Genomic DNA, 19,528 nt, shown 5'->3' with positions numbered 1-19,528 from the left:
TCCTGTCCATCTTTAGTCCAAAGGGAATCTGGAATTAGGGACAACATTTCATCTACCTGTGATGGAGTTTCATTTAAAACTGTAGAGTGATACATTATCCTTTGAGGAGTGTCTAACATATCCCACACCTCGTATTCCATTCTCTCTGGGATATCTAAAAATACACCATCAGGGGTGCAATATATAACACATCCCATCTTACATAACAAGTCTCTGCCCAGTAGGTTAGTAGGAGCTGCAGCAGCCAGGAGAAAAGAATGCCTGGTATGCAACGGCCCAATAGTAACCTCTGTGGACTTTGTTAAAGGATAATGTTCCACTTTACCTGTTACACCCATGGTTGGTACTGTCTCGTTGGTCACCTGCAAATTAACGGGAGATTTTAGCACCAACCTGGTCGCCCCTGTGTCTACAAGAAAAGGATATTCTGTACCAGCTACATCAACCATCATGACCGGTTCTTCCCTAGTACTCCCGTTAACCTGACCATCTGTAGACTACAGGTATGACCTGACCCATAGCGTTGGCTACCATTCTCCAATAACGCATTTACAGCTTCAATTGTAGCTGGTGCCTGCTGAACATTTGCTGGCCTCCTGTACATATCCCTTATGGGGATATCTAGGTCTTCCCTGATGTGGGATCCCTACTCCTTTTACTGTACAGTTTCTACTTAAGTGTCCTGTTTGTTTACAGTTAAAACAGGTTCGTGTTTCGGGTGAAGACGTGGTGTTGTGAGGTTTGCGCAGAGGGTAAAGGTGGTGGATAGGGAGGGTAAGGGTTTTGTGGGGGATAAGAAGTTGGTGGATAGCCTGGGACCTGTGGTTGCATCGGGTTAGTGGGATAGAGTTGTGTTTGTTGTTGAGTGGGGTTAGTGAGAGCACATACTTGTTCAGAAGCGAGTGTGTGTGCAAGTGCAAGTGTGTCTGTTGGCTGTGATGTTACCGTCATTCCCTCCAGAGCTTGTATACTGACAGCCATTAGTTTCTCTGTCTGGGCTTCTCTCTTTTTGGAGATGTTCTTATCATGTTCAATGGCGGTTTCTATGACGGTATCTATTTTAAGTCCCCGCCAGCCAGGCTGTGAGGTCTGAACCCGAGTTTTTAAAGTCTCTTTCAGACCGTCCACAAGTACCGTAACTATCATCCCCCTGTGGTGTGTGCTATCTTTAATGTCCTCTATCCCTGTGTACTGGGTGATAGCCTGCAGAGCCCGATCGCAGTAATCTTCTGCAGTCTCACTCTCTTTTTGTTTAATGGTGAAAATTTTGTTCCAGTTAACTACTACTGGAAAATATATACCTAATTGAGTTACAATGCGGGAAATGTTACCTTGGTTTACTTGATCTGTTAAGGGGACGTCACCATCCAATACACAATCCGTGATAAATTTTGTCACGCCGGTATTGCGTGGCAGACAGGCCCTTAACACCACACGCCAATCTTTATTAGTGGGTTCATGTGAACAACCCAAATTCCTCTAAAATCTTTGACATTTGGCTAATTCCTTTTTGGGATCGGGGAAATCATTTATGATGGAATTTAGTTCTGCTCTTGTCCAAGGACAATGCATTACTACTTCCCTCGTGGGCACTATACCGTTTGCGTCTGCATTTCCATTTGGAACAGTTATTGTCCGAATGGGATGCAGACCGGTAGCGCTGCTGCCTTTGACCTGGTTACCTGGCTGGGGGTTTAATCTGCTGCTGCTACGTATGGTATTAACAACTTCCTCTACGGGTGCAGAGTGTGTTAACACTTCCCTTGCTGTTACCGATGGAGATGGCGGCACCACCCGTGATTGTGGTGATGCAGCATCTATCATTTGCACAGCATGGGAAATGGCAGACATTACAATAGGCTCATCATCCACATCATAAACATTTTCTTTATGGTTGCTTAAGAGAGGGTACAAGTTGCTTGTTACATTTTTATGTTTTTTTTTTGCATTGACTGCACCTACACCCCCATCCGCATAGGGCGGCGGTGGTGCGCGTGAACCATCTGTACTACCTTCTGCGACGCTACCTTGCAGTGCGTGCACACTATGAAGCGATGCGTCCGCGGCGCTATTTAGCGTCACCGGTGCATTGCCCGAGACTGTGCCCGCGACGCCTGTTTGCGTCGCGGGTACATTATTCAGCCACATTTCCCCCTCGTGCTGCCACAGTTTTAAACATTCAAAATATTGAACCTTTTTCTCTCGGGAGCGCATCAAACTGATGTGATCCCGGACATTGTCTAACACATTTTTATCAAAACTACCAATTCTGGGAAACGGTCTAACACTCTTCCTCATCATATTAAACCATAAATCACAATACCTTATTGCATAAGTACCGTACTTGGTATGCATGATACAACGGGCCGATCCGATCGGCGCCTCTATTAGCAGCACATCATTGCCTAACATTTCTACTGTTTGCGTGGCTCCCATTCTGAGACAACTCCTACGCTTCTCAATAAAGATTTAAGCCGGTGAAAGACAATCAAGACACTTTCACTTACCTGTGGATGATTTAAGTCGGCGGCGCCCACACACCAGGATAAGATTTAGTAAGGCAACTTCCACACCTGGATAAGATTTAGTAAGGCGACTTCCAAACCTATGAGAGTTTATATGTCGGCTACTCTCACGCACCTCTATACAACAAAGACAACATGTACACCTGCTACTGTGTATAGAACGGTAAAGCTGTTTACCGAGCGGCTAGACTAACCCTTGCACCTAGCCTTTAAGGATCATACGATACCCTTAACTTTGTTCAACAAATATTCACTGTTACACACTTTTTCCTGCGCAGAAAAATACACGTTTAACCCAGATATTGGTAATAGAAAAAAATGTAAACCTCAATGGCTTTGTTCAAACACATGGCAGCACAACCGGAAGTACGTATACGCTGTTGTGCAACCAGTCGCATACACAATAATGCGACTACCACACAACCGTGTAATGACTTTTTAACTGCGTACGCAAAAATGCGTCTCAGCCGCGTACTCAATACTGCGGCACCCCTCTAAACGTAAGGTTATATCAACAGAGGAAAAAAAACTTTTCCTCTCTTGTCCCTGGATTCTGATCAGCGCTTCCTCTACACAATAACCGGCAGTACGCTCTCAGCAACACTGTGGTAATGAAAGACTAATGCGTCTCTCAAAAGACGCCCCCACCCTTTTGCTGAGAGAGAACTGACCGAGTGTTACCGTGTATCAGATAACGTGATAAACCTACAAAGCCCCCAACTGTTGAATCGTAAATAAACCTTTAATACATTCCTGCCTATAAACCTCTAAGATTCGCCTGCCTAGAACCTCTAAGACAAAACCTGCCTATACCTTCTAAAACCACAAGATGTCGCTAATTAGCGCTGTGTTTAATTATACCATTAATAAAACTCTAAGACAGTTGAATAGCGGTCCAACGCGCTAAAGATTATTATTCAGGTAAAAGTACAGATGTTACCACGCTATGATCTAACAATGAGCGCAAAATAAATTGTACAAACATTAGGTCATAAGGTACAGTCAATACATATGCGTGCGCTCTGGGACCAGATACCGGCATCAATAATGAGACCTCCGTCGAACAGCATAACAGGAACACTGCAGACTGACATCTTGTTTCAGAGCACTCACATATATACCCGTACTGGGATAAGCAATACAATAGAATACGTTGGCAGGTTCTCATTGGTTCCTATTCTTGCTTCTTCCGTTACGGTACAATTCATAGGTCAGTGCAAAGACACAACCCAGCCTCCAACAACCTGATTGTGTCCACTTTCCCGCTGCATAATAAATCTAGTCTAAACTATGGCATACAACATTTCAAGAAGTTATTCTCTCTAACATTGATATTTTTCATAGCCGCATGTTCTGATCTTCTCACCGATGCCACCGGAACGCTGTTGAAACAGAGTAGATCAGTACGGCACCAAACACAGTCCAATTGTCATTTACTAAACCATGGTTTAAACGCAATGTCAGTATATAAAGAAATGAATGTTTTCTGTAACTAAGTAATAATTATCCTTTTTGCGTTATGGGACCATTGCTTTTAAATGTATGTATGCGGGGAGAAACAGCACTGAATTGCGTTGTGCGTCTGAGGGTCAGTGGGGCACTCAGTGAGCAGCACTAAGCTGGAAGGGCATCTATGTGTGTATGTGGCCATGCCAGTATGATTTTGGGAAGGATCACTAAAAAGCTGTGTTCTGTTTAACATTGTGTGTATGAGTTGTAGGGAATTTTGCTACTTTTCAAATATGTCAGTGTGTGATATTATACACGTAAGTCCATGCATGATGGGCCACATGCACACACACACACACATATATATATATATATATATATACATACACACACACAAGCACACATGTATTTTTCTGATGTTTTTAAACTGCAATTGCAAAATGTGTTTATACAGTGAATTTAGTTCTCATACAGGGTGGAGGCTCCCAGCAGTGCAGTCGGAGCCTCACTCTTTATTCTGCTTGTTTTGGTTGTGGGGATGGACTCAATTGTGTAGCTCCATAGCTAGGCTACATTACAATTGCCACAGCTTATATATTCTTATGTAAAAATGCTCATAGCACCACGGTATATTGTGTCGTGTTATGGTATAGGGATTTTCTCCAGGTTGGGCTCTGTATAGGATTCCAAATGCTAATAAGTTAGTGTTTATGTGTTAAACACTGTCTGCATGCGTTTGAGGGAAGGCTGACTATCTTTTTTACAAAATAGTGCTGTGAGATTTTATCATGTTGGGAAGTAATTTTTATGTGTGCTGAAAACTGTCGGTATATGTAGGGGAAGATTTTTAATAATCTGTTTGTGTTACTTTTAACAACTTTGCGTGCTGAATAGCTAAATTGCGACTTTTTAGCAATATGGCGCTGTGTGTTGGTATTATGTATTTTTGGCAAGATGGCGCTGTGTAAGCTTTCTTTTTCTAAAATGGAGTCTTGCTGCCATTCACAAGATGGCGTCTTTCAGGTTTTCTAGATGGCAAACAGATTCTGTCTTACCCAATTATCCGGTTTCGACAAGTAGCAGACAAATCTCAACATCAACTGTTCAGAGGAGACTGCGTGAATCAGGCCTTCATGGTCATATTGCTGCGAAAAAGCCACTACTGAGGATGAACAACAAGAAGAAGAGAATTGTTTGTGCCAAGAAACACAAGGAATGGACATTAGACCAGTGGAAATCTGTACTTTGGTCTGAGTCCAAATTTGAGATTTTTGGTTCCAACTGACGCGTCTTTATGAGACGCAGAGAAGGTGAGCGGATGGTTTCTGCATGTGTGGTTCCCACTGTGAAGCATGAAGGATGAGGTGTGACGGTGTGGTGGTGCTTTGCTGGTGACACTGTTGGTGATTTATTCAAAATTCAAGGCACACTTAACCAGCATGGCTACCACAGCATTCTGCAGCGCCATGCCATCCCATCTGGTTTGTGCTTACTGGGACCATCATTTGCTTTTCAACAAGACAATGACCTCAAACACACCTCCAGGCTATGTAAGTGCTACTTGACCAAGAAGGAAAGTGATGGAGTTCTGCGTCAGATGACCTGGCCTCCACAATCACCCGACCTACGTCCAATTGAGCTGGTTTGGGATGAGTTGGACCGCAGAGTGAAGGAAAAGCAGCCAAGAAGTGCTCAGCCCCTCTGGGAACTCCTTCAAGACTGTTGGAAAACCATTCCAGGAGACTACCTCATGAAGCTGATTGAGAGAATGCCAAGAGTGTGCAAAGCTGTCATCCAAGCAAAACGGGGGTTCTTTGAGGAATCAAACAAATCAAAATAGGTTTTATATTTTAAACACCGTTTTTGTTTACAACATAATTTCTTATGTGTTCTTCATAGTTTTGATGTCTTCAGAATTAATCTACAATGTTGAAAATAATTTAAATAAATAAAAACCATTGAATGAGAAGGTGTGTCCAAACTTTTGACTGGTACTATATTTATGAATATATATATATATACACACACTCAGGTACTCAATAAATACAACACAGTGAACATCAACGTTTCAGTTTATGTGATCAACTGTCTTTAGGATCTAAAACAATACAAACATATTTACCTTATATGGTCCCTCCACCAACACCATGTAAAAATAATCGACATCTCCTTCCTCTCCTGGCCCATAGAGATGACGTCATCAGCAGCCGCTGATGATGCCCCCACCTGCCTCCAGACGGTGCACACCACGTGACATAAACACTAATAATGAAAACACATAGGATCACTTAAAAACATTAGAACAATCTCAAAGGACAGAATGTTTCGTTAAGCACAGAACATCGTTACATGGTTAACAACCTATCACATTTACATAATTGTCAGTAGAAACAAACAAACTTGCATAGTGTTAAATCATGGCCACACACAACACCTATGACACTTGGTGTTCAAACCGAGTCTCACCAGCAGCCAATATAGATCAACCTTAATATATAAATATATAAAGGATGCAAAAAACATGGAGGACTAACAACTCAAAAGCTATTTCATGGACAGGTGTGGGCTATTCCCTCGTTATTTCATTATCAATTAAGCAGGTAAAAGGTCTGGAGTTGATTCTAGGTGTGACATTTGCATTTGGAATCAGTTGCTGCCGACTCTCAATATGAGATCCAAAGAGCTGTCACTATCAGTGAAGCAAGACATCATTAGGCTGAAAAATCAGAACAAACCATCAGAGAGATAGCAAAAACATTAGGTGTGGCCAAATCAACTTTTTCGAACATTCTTAAAAAGAAAGAACACACCGGAGAGCTCAGCAACACCAAAAGACCCGGAAGACCTCGGAAAACAACTGTGGTGGATGACAGAAGAATTATTTCCCTGGTGAAGAAAAACCCCTTCACAACAGTTGGCCAAATCAAGAACACTCTTCAGGAGGTAGGTGTATATGTGTCAAAGTCAACAATCAAGAGAAGACTTCACAAAAGTGAATATAGAGGGTTCACCACAAGATGTAAACCATTGGTGAGCCTCAAAAACAGGAAGACCAGATTAGAGTTTGCCAAACAACATCTAGAAAAGCCATTACGTTTCTTGAACAACATCCTATGGACAGATGAGACAAAGATCAACTTGTACTAGAGTGATGGGAAGAGAAGAGTATGGAGAAGGAAAGGAACTGCTCATGATCCAAAACATACCACCTCATTAGTGAAGCATGGTGGTGGTAGGGTCACGGCGTGGGCATGTATGGCTGCCAATGGAACTGGTTCCCTTGTATTTATTGATGATGTGACTGCTGACAAAAGCAGCAGAATGAATTCTGAAGTGTTTCGGGCAATATTATATGCTCATATTCAGTCAAATGCTTCAGAACTCATTGGATGGCGCTTCACAGTGCAGATGGACAATGACCCGAAGCATACTGCAAAAGCAACCAAAGAGTTTTTTAAGGCTAAAAAGTGGAATGTTATGCAATGGCCAAGTCAATCCCCTGACCTGAATCCGATTGAGCATGCATTTCACTTGATGAAGACAAAACTGAAGGGAAAATGCCCCAAGAACAAGCAGGAACTGAAGACATGTGCAGTAGAGGCCTGGCAGAGCATCACCAGGGATGAAACTCAGCGTCTGGTGATGTCTATGCGTTCCAGACTTCAGGCTGTAATTGCCTGCAAAGGATTTGCAACAAAGTATTAAAAAGTGAAAGTTAGATTTAGGATTGTTTAGTTTGTCCCAATTCTTTTGGCTCCTTAAAAAGTGGGAGGCACATATAGAAACCGTTGTAATTCCTACACCGTTCACCTGATTTGGATGTAATTACCCTCAAATTAAATCTGAAAGTCTGCAGTTAAAGCACATTTTGTTTGTTTAATTTCAAAGCCATTGTGGTGGTGAATAGAGGCCAAGATATGAAAATTCTGTCAATGTCCCAATATTTATGCACCTGACTGTATATTTACATACAGTGCATCCGGAAAGTACAGGTTGAGTCTCCCATATCCAGGGACCAAGGGTATTTTGGATATCGGAATATTCCGTAGTTTGGAATAATTGCATACCATATTGAAATGTCTTAGGAATAGGGCCCAAATCTAAACACTCAATGCATTTATGAATCATATACACCTTATACACACAATCTGAATGTAATTTTATACAATATTTTCAATCATTTTGTGTCTCAAACAAAGTTTGTGTACATACATGAAATTAATTTAGGTTTCATATACACCTTATACACACAGCCTATAGGTCATTTTATACTTTATTTTTAATAATTGTGTGCCTTAATAAAGTTTGTGTACATTGAACCATCAAAAATAAAAAGTTTCACTATCTCAGTCATGCTAAAAATATTCCGTATTTCAGAATATTTGGATATGGGAGACTCAACCTGTATTCACAGCGCTTCACTTCTTCCACATTTTGTTATGTTACAGCCTTATTGCAAAATGGAATAAATTCATTTTTGTCCTCAAAATTCTATACACAATACCCCACAATGTGTAAAGTTTTTTATTTTTTTTTAGATTTCTGCAAATTTTATTACAAAAAAAAAAAACTAAGAAATCACATGTACATAAGTATTCACAGCCTTTGCTCAATACTTTGTTGATGCACCTTTGGCAGCAATTACAGCCTCAAGTCTTTTTGAACATTATGCCACAAGCTTGGCACACCTATCTTTGGGCAGTTTCGCCCATTCCTATTTGCAGCACCTACCAAGCTCCATCAGGTTGGATGGGAAGCGTCAGTGCACAGCCTTTTTCAGATCTCTCCAGAGACGATCAATTGGATTCAAGTCTGGGCTCTGGCTGAGCCACTCAAGGACATTCACACAGTTGTCCTGAAGCCACTCCTTTGATATCTTGGTTGTGTGCTTAGGGCCGTTGTCCTTCTGAAAGATGAACAGTCACCCCAGTCTGAGGTCAAGAGTGCTCTGGAGCAGGTTTTCATCCAGGATGTCTCTGCTGCATTCATCTTTCCCTCTATCCTGACTAGTCTCCCAGTTCCTGCCGCTGAAAAACATCCCCACAGCATGATGTGGCCACCACCATGCTTCACTGTAGGGATGGTATTGGCCTTGTGATGAGCGCCTGGCATTTACGCCAAAGAGTTCAATCTTTTGTTTCTCATGGTCTGAGAGTCCTTCAGGTGCATTTTGGCAAACTCCAAGCGGTTTGTGCTTTTTTACTAAGGAGTGGCTTCCGTCTGGCCACTCTACCATAAGGGCCTGATTGGTTGATTGCTGCAGAGATGGTTGTCCTTCTGGAAGGTTCTTCTCTCTCCATAGAGGAATGTTGTAGCTCTGACAGAGTGACCATTAGGTTCTTGGTCACCTCCCTGACTAGGGCCCTTCTCCCACGATTGCTCAGTGTAGACGCCTAGCCAACTCTAGGAAGAGTCCTGGTGGTTCCAAACTTCTTCCATTTACAGATGATGGAGGCCACTTTGCTCATTGGGCCTTCAAAGCAGCAGATATTTTTCTGTACCCTTCCCCAGACTTGTGCCTCGAGACAATCCTGTCTCGGGGGTCTACAGACAATTCCTTGGTCTTCTTTCTTGGTTTGTGCTCTGACATGCACTGTCAAGTGTGGGTCCTTATATAGACAGGTGTATGCCTTTCAAACAACTGAAGTTACCACATGTGGACTCCAATTAAGCTGTAGGAACATCTCAAGGATGATCAGTGGAAACAGGATGCACCTGAGCTCAATTTTGAGTTTCATGGCAAAGGTTGTGAATACTTATGTACATGTGATTTTTGTAGTTGTTTTTTTTTTTTAATTAGCAAAAATCTCAAAAAATATTTTTACACGTCACCATTTTGGGGTATTGTGTGTAGAGGACACTTCCATTTTGGAGGAAGGCTGTAACATAACAAAATGTGGAAAAAGTGAAGCGCTGTGAATACTTTCCGGATGCACTGTATATATGATGATTGTTGCAGTGGTCGGCGTAAAATCAATGGGTCGCGCAGATTTCCGCTTGCACACCCACAAACCCCCACATTAGTTGAATGGATACTCGCATTAGCATATAGTAATAAATCGGGCTTCCGTGTCTGCTCGCAACCATACTCATTTTGTGTACGAGCCTCTCTGAGGCTACGTTATTAAATACACCTGCTTGTTAATGTAAACATCTAATTGGCCATGTTACCACCCCAATGCATAAACTCATGCAGCCATGGTCAAGAGGTTCAGTAGTTTTTCAAGTACAGATGTGCCCTCATAATCTATTGCTGCAGTCGCGTCAAAGAGCCCCCCTCGACTCGCCAGGACCCGTCTGGCTCGGCATGCAAACAGTTTTTTTTTTTTTTTTGCGTCTTTTTCACCTGAAATGCATCTTAGTTGCCATCCGTTGCAACAAACTGCTTCCTGTGACTGCACTGATTAATTTGATTTTCGACACTTGTACTGTATATCTGATCTGAATCAGTAAATGAAGTGCTGTGATACAGCAGCCATGGCTTTTTTCAATGCTAATGTACAGTACACTGTGCTTTGGGAATCGGTATGAAATACCGCCGGCCACATGGCCCCCTAACCCTCCTTAGGAGTGCCTAACCCTAACTTCCTCCCCCCAAGTGCCTAACCCTATCCCCCTTTCCCTTCTGCCTAAACCTAAGTCCCCCCTGTGGGTGCCTAACCCTCCCTCCCCCTAGCCTAGCCCTAACCCTCCTGGGGGGTGCCTAACCCTAAGTCCCCCCCGGGTGCCCTAACCCTCCCCCCCCGCGGCTGTCCGCTTGCAGCGCCCGGCATCCCTTCGATTGAGATGCCGGGCGCCGGTCTCCTGGCATCGGGGAAATGTCAGGCGTCTACATCTAGACGCCCGGCATTTCACCCTTGCCGGGATATGACAGTCGGGAAGCCGGCTGCTGGTATTAAGGCAGCTGGCTTCCCGATTGTATACCATGCTTTGTATACAGATTCAGTCACACACCGATATACAAGTGTTGCATATAACATTAATCAGTGCAGTCTCGGTTTGCAACTTCGGGCGAAAAAAGACGCTCGGCGCAAGCCGAGTCAGACTAGACCTGTCTGCTTACTCATGCCAAATGTCTCACGCCACATGACATATTGAGGATAGGTATGGGGACACATCTGTACCAGAATGGAGAAGAAATGTGGTAAGAGCAACTTTGACCGTGGAATTTAATGTTGATGCCAGACTATGGTTTGTCTATCTTAGAAATTGCTTATCTACTGGGATTTTACAGGGAATGGTATGCGAAACAAAAGAGCACAGTTCTGTAGGCAAAAAGCCCTGTTCATAGAGTGGTAAGAGAATAGCCAGAGGATTTCAAGCTGATGGGGGATAGTAACTCCAATAACCATGCATTACAACAGTGGTATGCAGAAGAGCATCTGTGAACACATAGCAAGTCGAATGTCGAAGTGGTTGGCTTACAGCAGCAGAAAACCATAACGGGTTCCACTCATATCAGTAAGAACAGTAAACTGAATGTATAGTTGGCACCGACTCCTCAAAACTGGACAGTTGAAGAATGCAAAAATGGTCAGAATTTAGCATAAACTAAATGAATCCACCCTACCAGGGTTCAGTGGTTTAGCCTGGTGAAGGTGGTATAATGATATGGAGAATGTTTTCTTGGCACACATTAGGCACCTTAATACAAATTGAGCATTGTGTAATTGTCACAATCTGCCTTAGTATTGTTGCTGACCATGTGATCTCTTTAGAGCCACAGTCTATCTTGGCAATGACTACTTCCAGCAGAATAAATCAATGTGCCATATGACCTTTAACGATGGTTCCACAAACATGACCACGAGTTCATTGTGCTCCATTGGCCTCCACTGTCACGGAAAAGAGCACCTTTGGTATATGGTAGAACAGGATATTTGTGAGACACTGGGCCTGATTCTGAGTTGGGAATAAAGCAAGTTACTGTGGGTACTGTTGTAAACAACACATACAACTGGAAGTTGAATCCGCACTAGAGGAACTAATCATAGAAAGCTTTGGCCTATGCAGGTAAGCCTGTATTCGGTACAGAGATACTTATTACAGGAAAACCAACTAAAACCATTACACATACAGATAACCTGTATCAATTTACAATTGTTGGTGGTGCTCCCTTTGAGACAGAATATACAAGATTCATACAAAAAGGAGAGAAAGCAGACTTTTTTTTTTTTTTATTGGGCACTCTTATTGGTTTAAATGATTTAGCTAAAATATAACTTTTATTAATGTATTGATTTAAAATAGATGAGTCACGATTTAGAAAAAATCTATTCAAAATTACACATACTCAGGGTATACAAAGCAAATATTGTTTTGGACAGGGATCCGCAATTACCACTTTTCGTGAATTCATTTTCTTATAGAAAGATACGGCTTTCTAATTATGCCACACCTACTGGTCATCAAGTGTGTAAGTAGGTCATGCAAGCAAAAGCAAATTAGAATGCCGTATAAATACACCCACATGTAATTGATTTTTATATTAATCTCTTATCAAAAGAGATCTTCAATAATCATTTGAATGCAGCACCCTTCAGTATAGCAATAAATCATATACCAGTGTTCGTTTGGTAGGTGTAGTGTCGGAACAAATGCATATCACCGTCTTGATAAGAGGATCGCGTTGTCTACAGGGCTGGTACCCAGACCGGCAGGTCCCGGCTAAGCTAACTGAAAGACGATCGTTTCGCCTGAGCGGCTTACTAACTTCCTCACCAAACAAGCATTGGTTTTATTTAATACATGAACGAGCTCTTAGAGCCTCTTTCATCAAATGCACCCGCTCGCATGTGTTCCATAGCTGTTAATATCATTGGTATGCTGATATACGATCAGATGCCTTGAGAGCATAGGTGGTTCTTTTCTTTTCCTTTTAATGCGGTACTGTGGCACATTTAATTAATATACCGGCAGTAGTCAGTGGAGACAACACTGACGCATAACAGCATTCCTATGTGCAATTTAACATATGTGCTGGTAGTGACCAGAGATTTGACGCCCTATTGATGCATGATTGGTATGTTCACTAGATAATGCTTGTGGTAACCCTTTTTGCTATAAACAGGGTTCAATTTTGAGACACAGTATTGCAAGCACTATAAATTACCTTGTGGTGCATACACATGGTCAGATTTTTATTCAGATCTGAACGATAACTATTTAAAAAATCGGTCATATCTGAAAGAAAAATCTGACTTGTGCAACAATGAACGATGCGCGTTCCCGTTTGTCAGATAACGATATCTGACATCTGATGTGTGTGTGCAGTCAGTTTTGTACAATTTCTATTAATTTTAATACAGGCTGAAATCGTTCAATCGTTTGCAGATCGTTTCAAAATCGTTCATTCGTTCAATCGTTCATCTGACATATCTGACCGTGTGTATGCACCTTTATTAGTAAAAGTGCTACATGTAACAATTAGAGAAAGTTACAGTTTTGCCAGCAAATATGATAACCTTGTTGAAACTGAATGTTTGTTACATGTTTTGGTGAAATGATATAAACCAGGCTTGCTCCGTCAGCCTACATGATTTATTGCTATACTGAAGGGTGCTACACTCAAATGATTATTGAAGATTTCTTTTGATTATAGATTAATGTAAAATGAATTACATGTGGGTGTATTTATACGGAATTCGAATTTGCGGATCACTGTCTGAAACAATATTTGCTTTGTATACCCTGAGTATGTGTAATTTTGAATATATTTTTTCTAAATCGTGACTTATCTATTTTAATCAATATATCAATAAAAGTTATATTTTAGCTAAATCATTTAAACCAATAAGAGTGCCCCATAAAAAAACAGTCTGCTTTCTCTCCTTTTTGTATGAATACTGTTGTAAACAGCCCTGATGGTCCTTTCTATAAGATTTAAAAAGGCTCTATTTTAAAATAAAGTCTGCAGTATTATACAGTAGATGTTTATTTTCTTGGTTGTACCGGAATACTAAAAATATCTCCAATTTATAAAATGTATAATCTGATTCAATGTGTGTTTGCACTGGTGCGGCGTCCTGTACACAGTGCTAAAATGTTCCTCTTACCAGTAGTGTGGCAGTGTAGGATCGGTAGCCCGTTGGCGTTTTGGGTTCGGAACAATGTAATACACTCTGTGCTGGATTCCGCTTTAGCCCGTTTGGCCATATATGGACCAGTAGCAGAGCGGTTTGAAACTCAGGGACTTACCAGGCGACTTGCATGCACAGACATTTCTACAGGATGCTTTAATCATTGAAAATTGTGGGATATCAGACATTGTTTAATTTAATTATTAATCCTTACTGTTTTTTATTTTTCTTATAGTATTATGTATAGCTGAAGTTTAAACAAAATAAAAGTTGTGCCATACTAACATGAAATGTTTTACTGTGACAGAAAATATCACCAATATATGAGGTATGCAACTGTGAAGTACCCCTCTTATATGTAAGCATTATTTTAAACTAAAGAGCACGACTGCTCTAATGTTAGGTAAATTCACAGTTTTCCATACAAGTAGTATTACACTTACTCATTGGGCCTTATGCGGAGTAGGACATACGGAGCATATCTTGCATGTTTTCGCAATGTGCATGCAAGTAAGAGCAGTTCAGCATCTTATTTCAATCACATCTGGACTTGTGACTGAAGAGGGAGTAATTGAGTAATAGGGCGTTCCCACCAACACACAGTTTTATGAGGGCTTGTTTATGCTATGCAGGGCTTTATTTATGAAGCTGCTTCCCGACGGGTTGGAGGTGACAATTTAAAACTGCACCCGCAGTCAGTGTAAAGCACACTGGGCTTTACACTGACTGCACGTGCCGTTTTAAATTTTCACCTGCAACTTACAAAAGCCGCTGCTTCGTAAATAAAGCCCGCTGAGTTGAGCGTAAGTGTAAATAAGCCTATTTCCACTAAGTATAGGCTGATGATGATGAGTAGCAAACTAAGTGTATAGGTAGGAGTGAACAGACTGCTAGAATGCGTACAACTCTGTATATGGGTGAATCTGCCCATTTATTTTTGTGCATGCAAAGTTCGAGCATAAAAGGTTGATTTGTGTTCGATTCTGCCTCAGGGCCATTGTTCTTCAAACCACAAAATAACCTACTAGTGTGCTGGGATTCCACGCATCTCTAATAGGCAGTAAGAGGCTAAACCTCCTCAAAGGACATGCATACAGAGTTTGGGCTCTGATCAGAATCATGGCAATGACACCAGAAAACAATTTCCATAGGATATGCATGGGTACTGAAACTTGTCAGGCTATACAGTAGTTACCTAAGATCTTATGCATGGTCTTAACAACAATACCAGGAGTACAGTAGGTTGGCAATTACAATGACCATGCATGAAGTGAATTGCGCGTAAACTATCACACTTTGAGTTGCTTTGGCTAAAAAAACAATATACTGTAGGTAAACTTATTATTTTAATTATAGAAATCTTTCATCAAATTAATTTTTATGCTTTTTTGACTTCATAATTTTGTATTAACTTGTATAATCCTTTGACAGACAGACCCAGAGAATACAGACTATACTATGGAGCTTGGAGCTACACGCAACTTTCAAGCAGAAAAGCTTATTGAAGAAGAGGAGAAGAGGTTTCAGAAGGAACGTGAAGAAGAGGAACTCAATAATCCTATGAAGGTACAAAAAAAAAAAGAAAAAAAAAAAGGAGATGTGCAGGTAGACAATAATCGGATTATGGTTTTTTTTTTTCTACCATATCAGAATCAAATTACTGGCAAAAGCAAAATAACCATCTACTACTTGTTGTTTCCAGCTTAAACTGCAACACACGTGCTTACAATGACCTCATTGAAGGTTTTGGGAGAGAATATTGAAAGGGCTTCTGGATCAAAATTCTGCAAGAATCAGTTTGTTTTTTATTTATTATGAGCCCAGTACCAAGGTTGGGTGCTATTTATTATCACTATAACTCTGAAAGTGCCACTGCCGCAAAGTTGGTGATGGCAAAATGGCGCTATTCAACAAGCTTCTGATCACTCCTAGGTAGACTGCGTGCTTCTCGCCTCCTTCCTGCGGCTAACGCTTCTATGTGCATGCATGGCCATAGTAGGTAAGCCTCTGGAGTACTGTAAACGCTTGAAAAATATCTCTGAAGCTCTTATTGCCACAAATAGAAGAGATATTATTTTATGGGGGGAAAAAAAAGGCAGACATGACACTTAGTCTTTAGTTAAATCAAATTATAAACTGTGATACTCTGACAACTTGCTGTTATATATAGGATTAGTAGAGATGGGCACACCACGGATTATAAGCAATTTCAGTTGGGTGCTAGAGATGAACAATTTGTAGCAGAAAGAATGCACGGCACTCTAACGATGAAGGAAAACACTACGAATATTTATTGGACATACAGCATAGTAGCCAAAAATGTAGCTACATTTGTATATATATTATAGAACATGTCTTGCTGTGAAACAAGGCATTACTGTGGGGCTTCCTTGATGACAGTACTTTTAGCTCCCCATGATATGTCACATGAAACATTCTTTTTTTTTTTTTAATAAAGACCATTGATATATATGCTGGAGGCTCCTGGACTTCAAACATTTATTAGGAATTGCATTTATTTATTGTATTCAAAATAAGGGGGGAGAGGGGGGGTGGTTCTGTGCTAGGAAAAATCTTCTTGTCAGCCCTATGGATTTTACAGCTTATTAATATTTGATCATCACATTTCTAATTCTTCTTCAGGGTCCATAGGGGGTCCACAGGGTTGACCTTGGGAAATAGCTGGATCTGGATCCACGGGCACCACACAGTTAAAGTTTTAGCTGCTCCCAGGATGCACTGGGTCCATCCTCCTCTATACCCCGCCCCCGAGCCACAGGCACCTCAGTTTTAGTTGGTGCCCCGCCGGAGTCGGGTGACCCTTAGCACAGGGGGGCTGCTTAGCAGCCCCTAAGCTCATCTTAGGAGTTTTTTTATTTAATTTTTTACTGACGTCTATTGGACGTCCAAGCTGCCGCTCCTACACCACGCCGGCGCTGCGACACCAGTACAGATCTGGGGATCGCAGCGGGACCCCGGAGTCTGTACTAGCCGGACTCTGGAGGAATTCCTAAGTTGCTGCCGGATCGTTAGGGAACAGGTAAGGCGCGGGGTCACCGTTTGCGGTGTCCCGTGCGTGTAAATGCAGTCTTCAGCCTCCAGTCTCTGGGGACAGACCGGAGGCGCTAGCTGTGGTGGCGGGCTCCCCCTCCATGGAGGCATACCCTGCGGGTCCACTAGGCCACCAGGGATTACAGCGGGAGCCGGCATCCCGGGGGTTAATTTCTAGCCTGGGGAGGCAGCCTTCCCTGTCTAGCGGCTCCTCCCCTCAGCTCAGCGCGCCTTTCCCCTCGGGTCTGGCGACGCTGAGCTGCATTCCTCCTTCGGCCACTCCTCCTCTGAGGTCTCCGACTGCCATCTTCCCTGGCACGTCGCAGATCTCTCAGGCAGCGTGCGGACCAGTTCCCCTGTGTACCTCTCCCTTGCTGGGACAGCGTACATAGCTCTATAGCTCTCCCAGACACTAAATCTGGGCAGGTTGAATGTAGTGAAAAGCTGCAGTGAGTATTAACTTTCTGCATTGTATGTGACTTTTGCTAGTGCTGACTGTCTGTGCTTTATTTCTACTTACTGTCAGTCTATACCTATCTCTTTCCTTCTCCTACGGCCCTGGCAGGTGTGTGGGGGAAGGGCCCTTCTCGGATCTCACTTATATAAATTCATGTATTTGTGAGGTCGGTCACATACTGGTGTGTGCTACACGGTGCTACACGACCTGTGGTGCATGCTTGTGGGTTTGCCAGGAGTTTGCCACTTCCCTATTGTGTTGAGAGAGATATATATATATATATATATATATATATAGATCATGTCTGACGAGGAAGTTGAGCGCTCCACGGCTCCCACTCTGCTCTCCTGCAGACGCTGCGCTGCAGGGGTAAATATGGAGGATTTATCACAGGATGGGCTGTGTGTGAGGTGCCGTCTGTTACCTGGTCCCTCTAACCCCCCAAATTCTGGACAGGACCCTCCTTGGGCGGTGTTTTCTCAGGTGCTGGCTTCTATCGCGGGGATTACCCCAACCAGTCATCCCTCCGCAGGGTATACCGAATTTATTTGCAGTCTCATCTGGGCCTCAGACTGTTAATCCATATACGGGGTTACCTATGTATATTCAGTCTCCTCCGGTGACACAGCAGTCCGTCATTCCCTTTCAGGGTCTCCCGCAGGCGGGTCAACCACCATGGGTGGATGTGTTCTCCAGTTCAGTCCAGAGTTTGGCGGCCTCATCTTCAGCCTTTCAAATTATGCTACGGAGTGACAAGCCTTATAAGGCGTCTAAACGCCCTGTTATTTAATCCCAGTCTGCACAACTATCAAACTCGGATGCGTCCTCGGATGAGGGGGAATTGCCTGAGGACTCTGACTCAGATTCCCCTGTCTGGGAAGTGGAAACTAAATCTACCATTAATGTGCCGGCATTGGTGAGGGTGGTGCGGTCCATTCTTGATATAGAGGATGACGCACCCTCCCGTAAATCCAAGTATCCAAATTTTAAGCAGGCAAAAGTGACTTTGGCAGTTTTTCCTCTATCTGACCAGCTGACTGATCATATGCTGGAGGCCTGGCAGTCACCCAGTAAGAGTTTCCAGCTGCTGGACACGTAGAGCCTTTGGACAAGACTTTATTGGTTTTATACGCTATTTCTATAACTCCCCACAAACTAATTTTCTGATTAATGGATTACTGGGAGGAGTGATGGGACTCCACAGAGGCACTAGTTAGGGGTATCCGATGTCCCCTCTTCTTTTTAATTTGTCATTAGACCCCTTACTTCGTCTAATTCAGCAAGATTCTAATATTAGAGGTATTAAGATCGGCACCAGTGAACTTAAGGTAATGGCGTTTGCAGACGATGTGCTCCTGTTTTTGTCTCAACCCAAAAATTCTATAACTTATCTATTATATTTGCTTCAAGAATTTGGAGATATTTCTGGACTCCGGAAGAACTCCGAAAAATCTGTGGCCCTATACCTACGGCCTGGGTTTACCCAACCATATTGGCACGCCAATGTACCCTTTGCATGGGCAAAGGGATGTTTTACATATTTGGGAGTTCAGATAACTAAGAATCCCTCATCTCTCTATCACACCAATATATCTAAGGCTATTAAAAATTTGTTTGGGGTTCTGAATGGTTGGAGGCATCTCCGGTTCTCCTACTTGGGAAGGGCGAATTTACTCAAAATGATAGCGATCCCACGATTAATTTATTTATTCCAATCCCTACCGTTACTACTGTCTAAAGAAGACATTAAAAAACTTAACACAGCGTTTGTTAAATTTATTTGGAATAATAGAAGAAGTAGAATTGGCCTGATTCGGCTCCAACAATACAAATCCAACGGAGGAATTAACTTCACAAATATTGTTCACTATAACCATTCCGCTTTAGTACGCCATTTACGAGATTGGCTGAATGGCACATCGGTTTACACTGAACTAGCCCTGGAAGAAAATTTTTTAACAAATTAT

At 42.3% G+C, this 19,528-nt stretch overlaps 1 protein-coding gene across 1 annotated transcript in view; it reads left to right on the top strand.

Annotated features, from left to right (window-relative positions):
• The window catches only part of YJU2 (YJU2 splicing factor homolog), a 313,756-nt gene that overhangs the window by 232,995 nt on the left and 61,233 nt on the right, over positions 1 to 19,528 (top strand). Inside the window, exon 4 of the mRNA XM_088444090.1 lies at positions 15,485 to 15,619. Within this exon, the coding sequence (XP_088300216.1) occupies positions 15,485 to 15,619 (135 nt within the window). The remainder of the gene's footprint in view (positions 1 to 15,484; positions 15,620 to 19,528) is intronic.

The sequence above is a fragment of the Taudactylus pleione genome, unplaced genomic scaffold (assembly GCF_031769625.1).
Source record: "Taudactylus pleione unplaced genomic scaffold, aTauple2 ptg000347l, whole genome shotgun sequence".
In the NCBI taxonomy this organism is placed as follows: Eukaryota; Metazoa; Chordata; class Amphibia; order Anura; family Myobatrachidae; genus Taudactylus; species Taudactylus pleione.
This window is presented reverse-complemented; position numbering and strand designations above follow the sequence as displayed.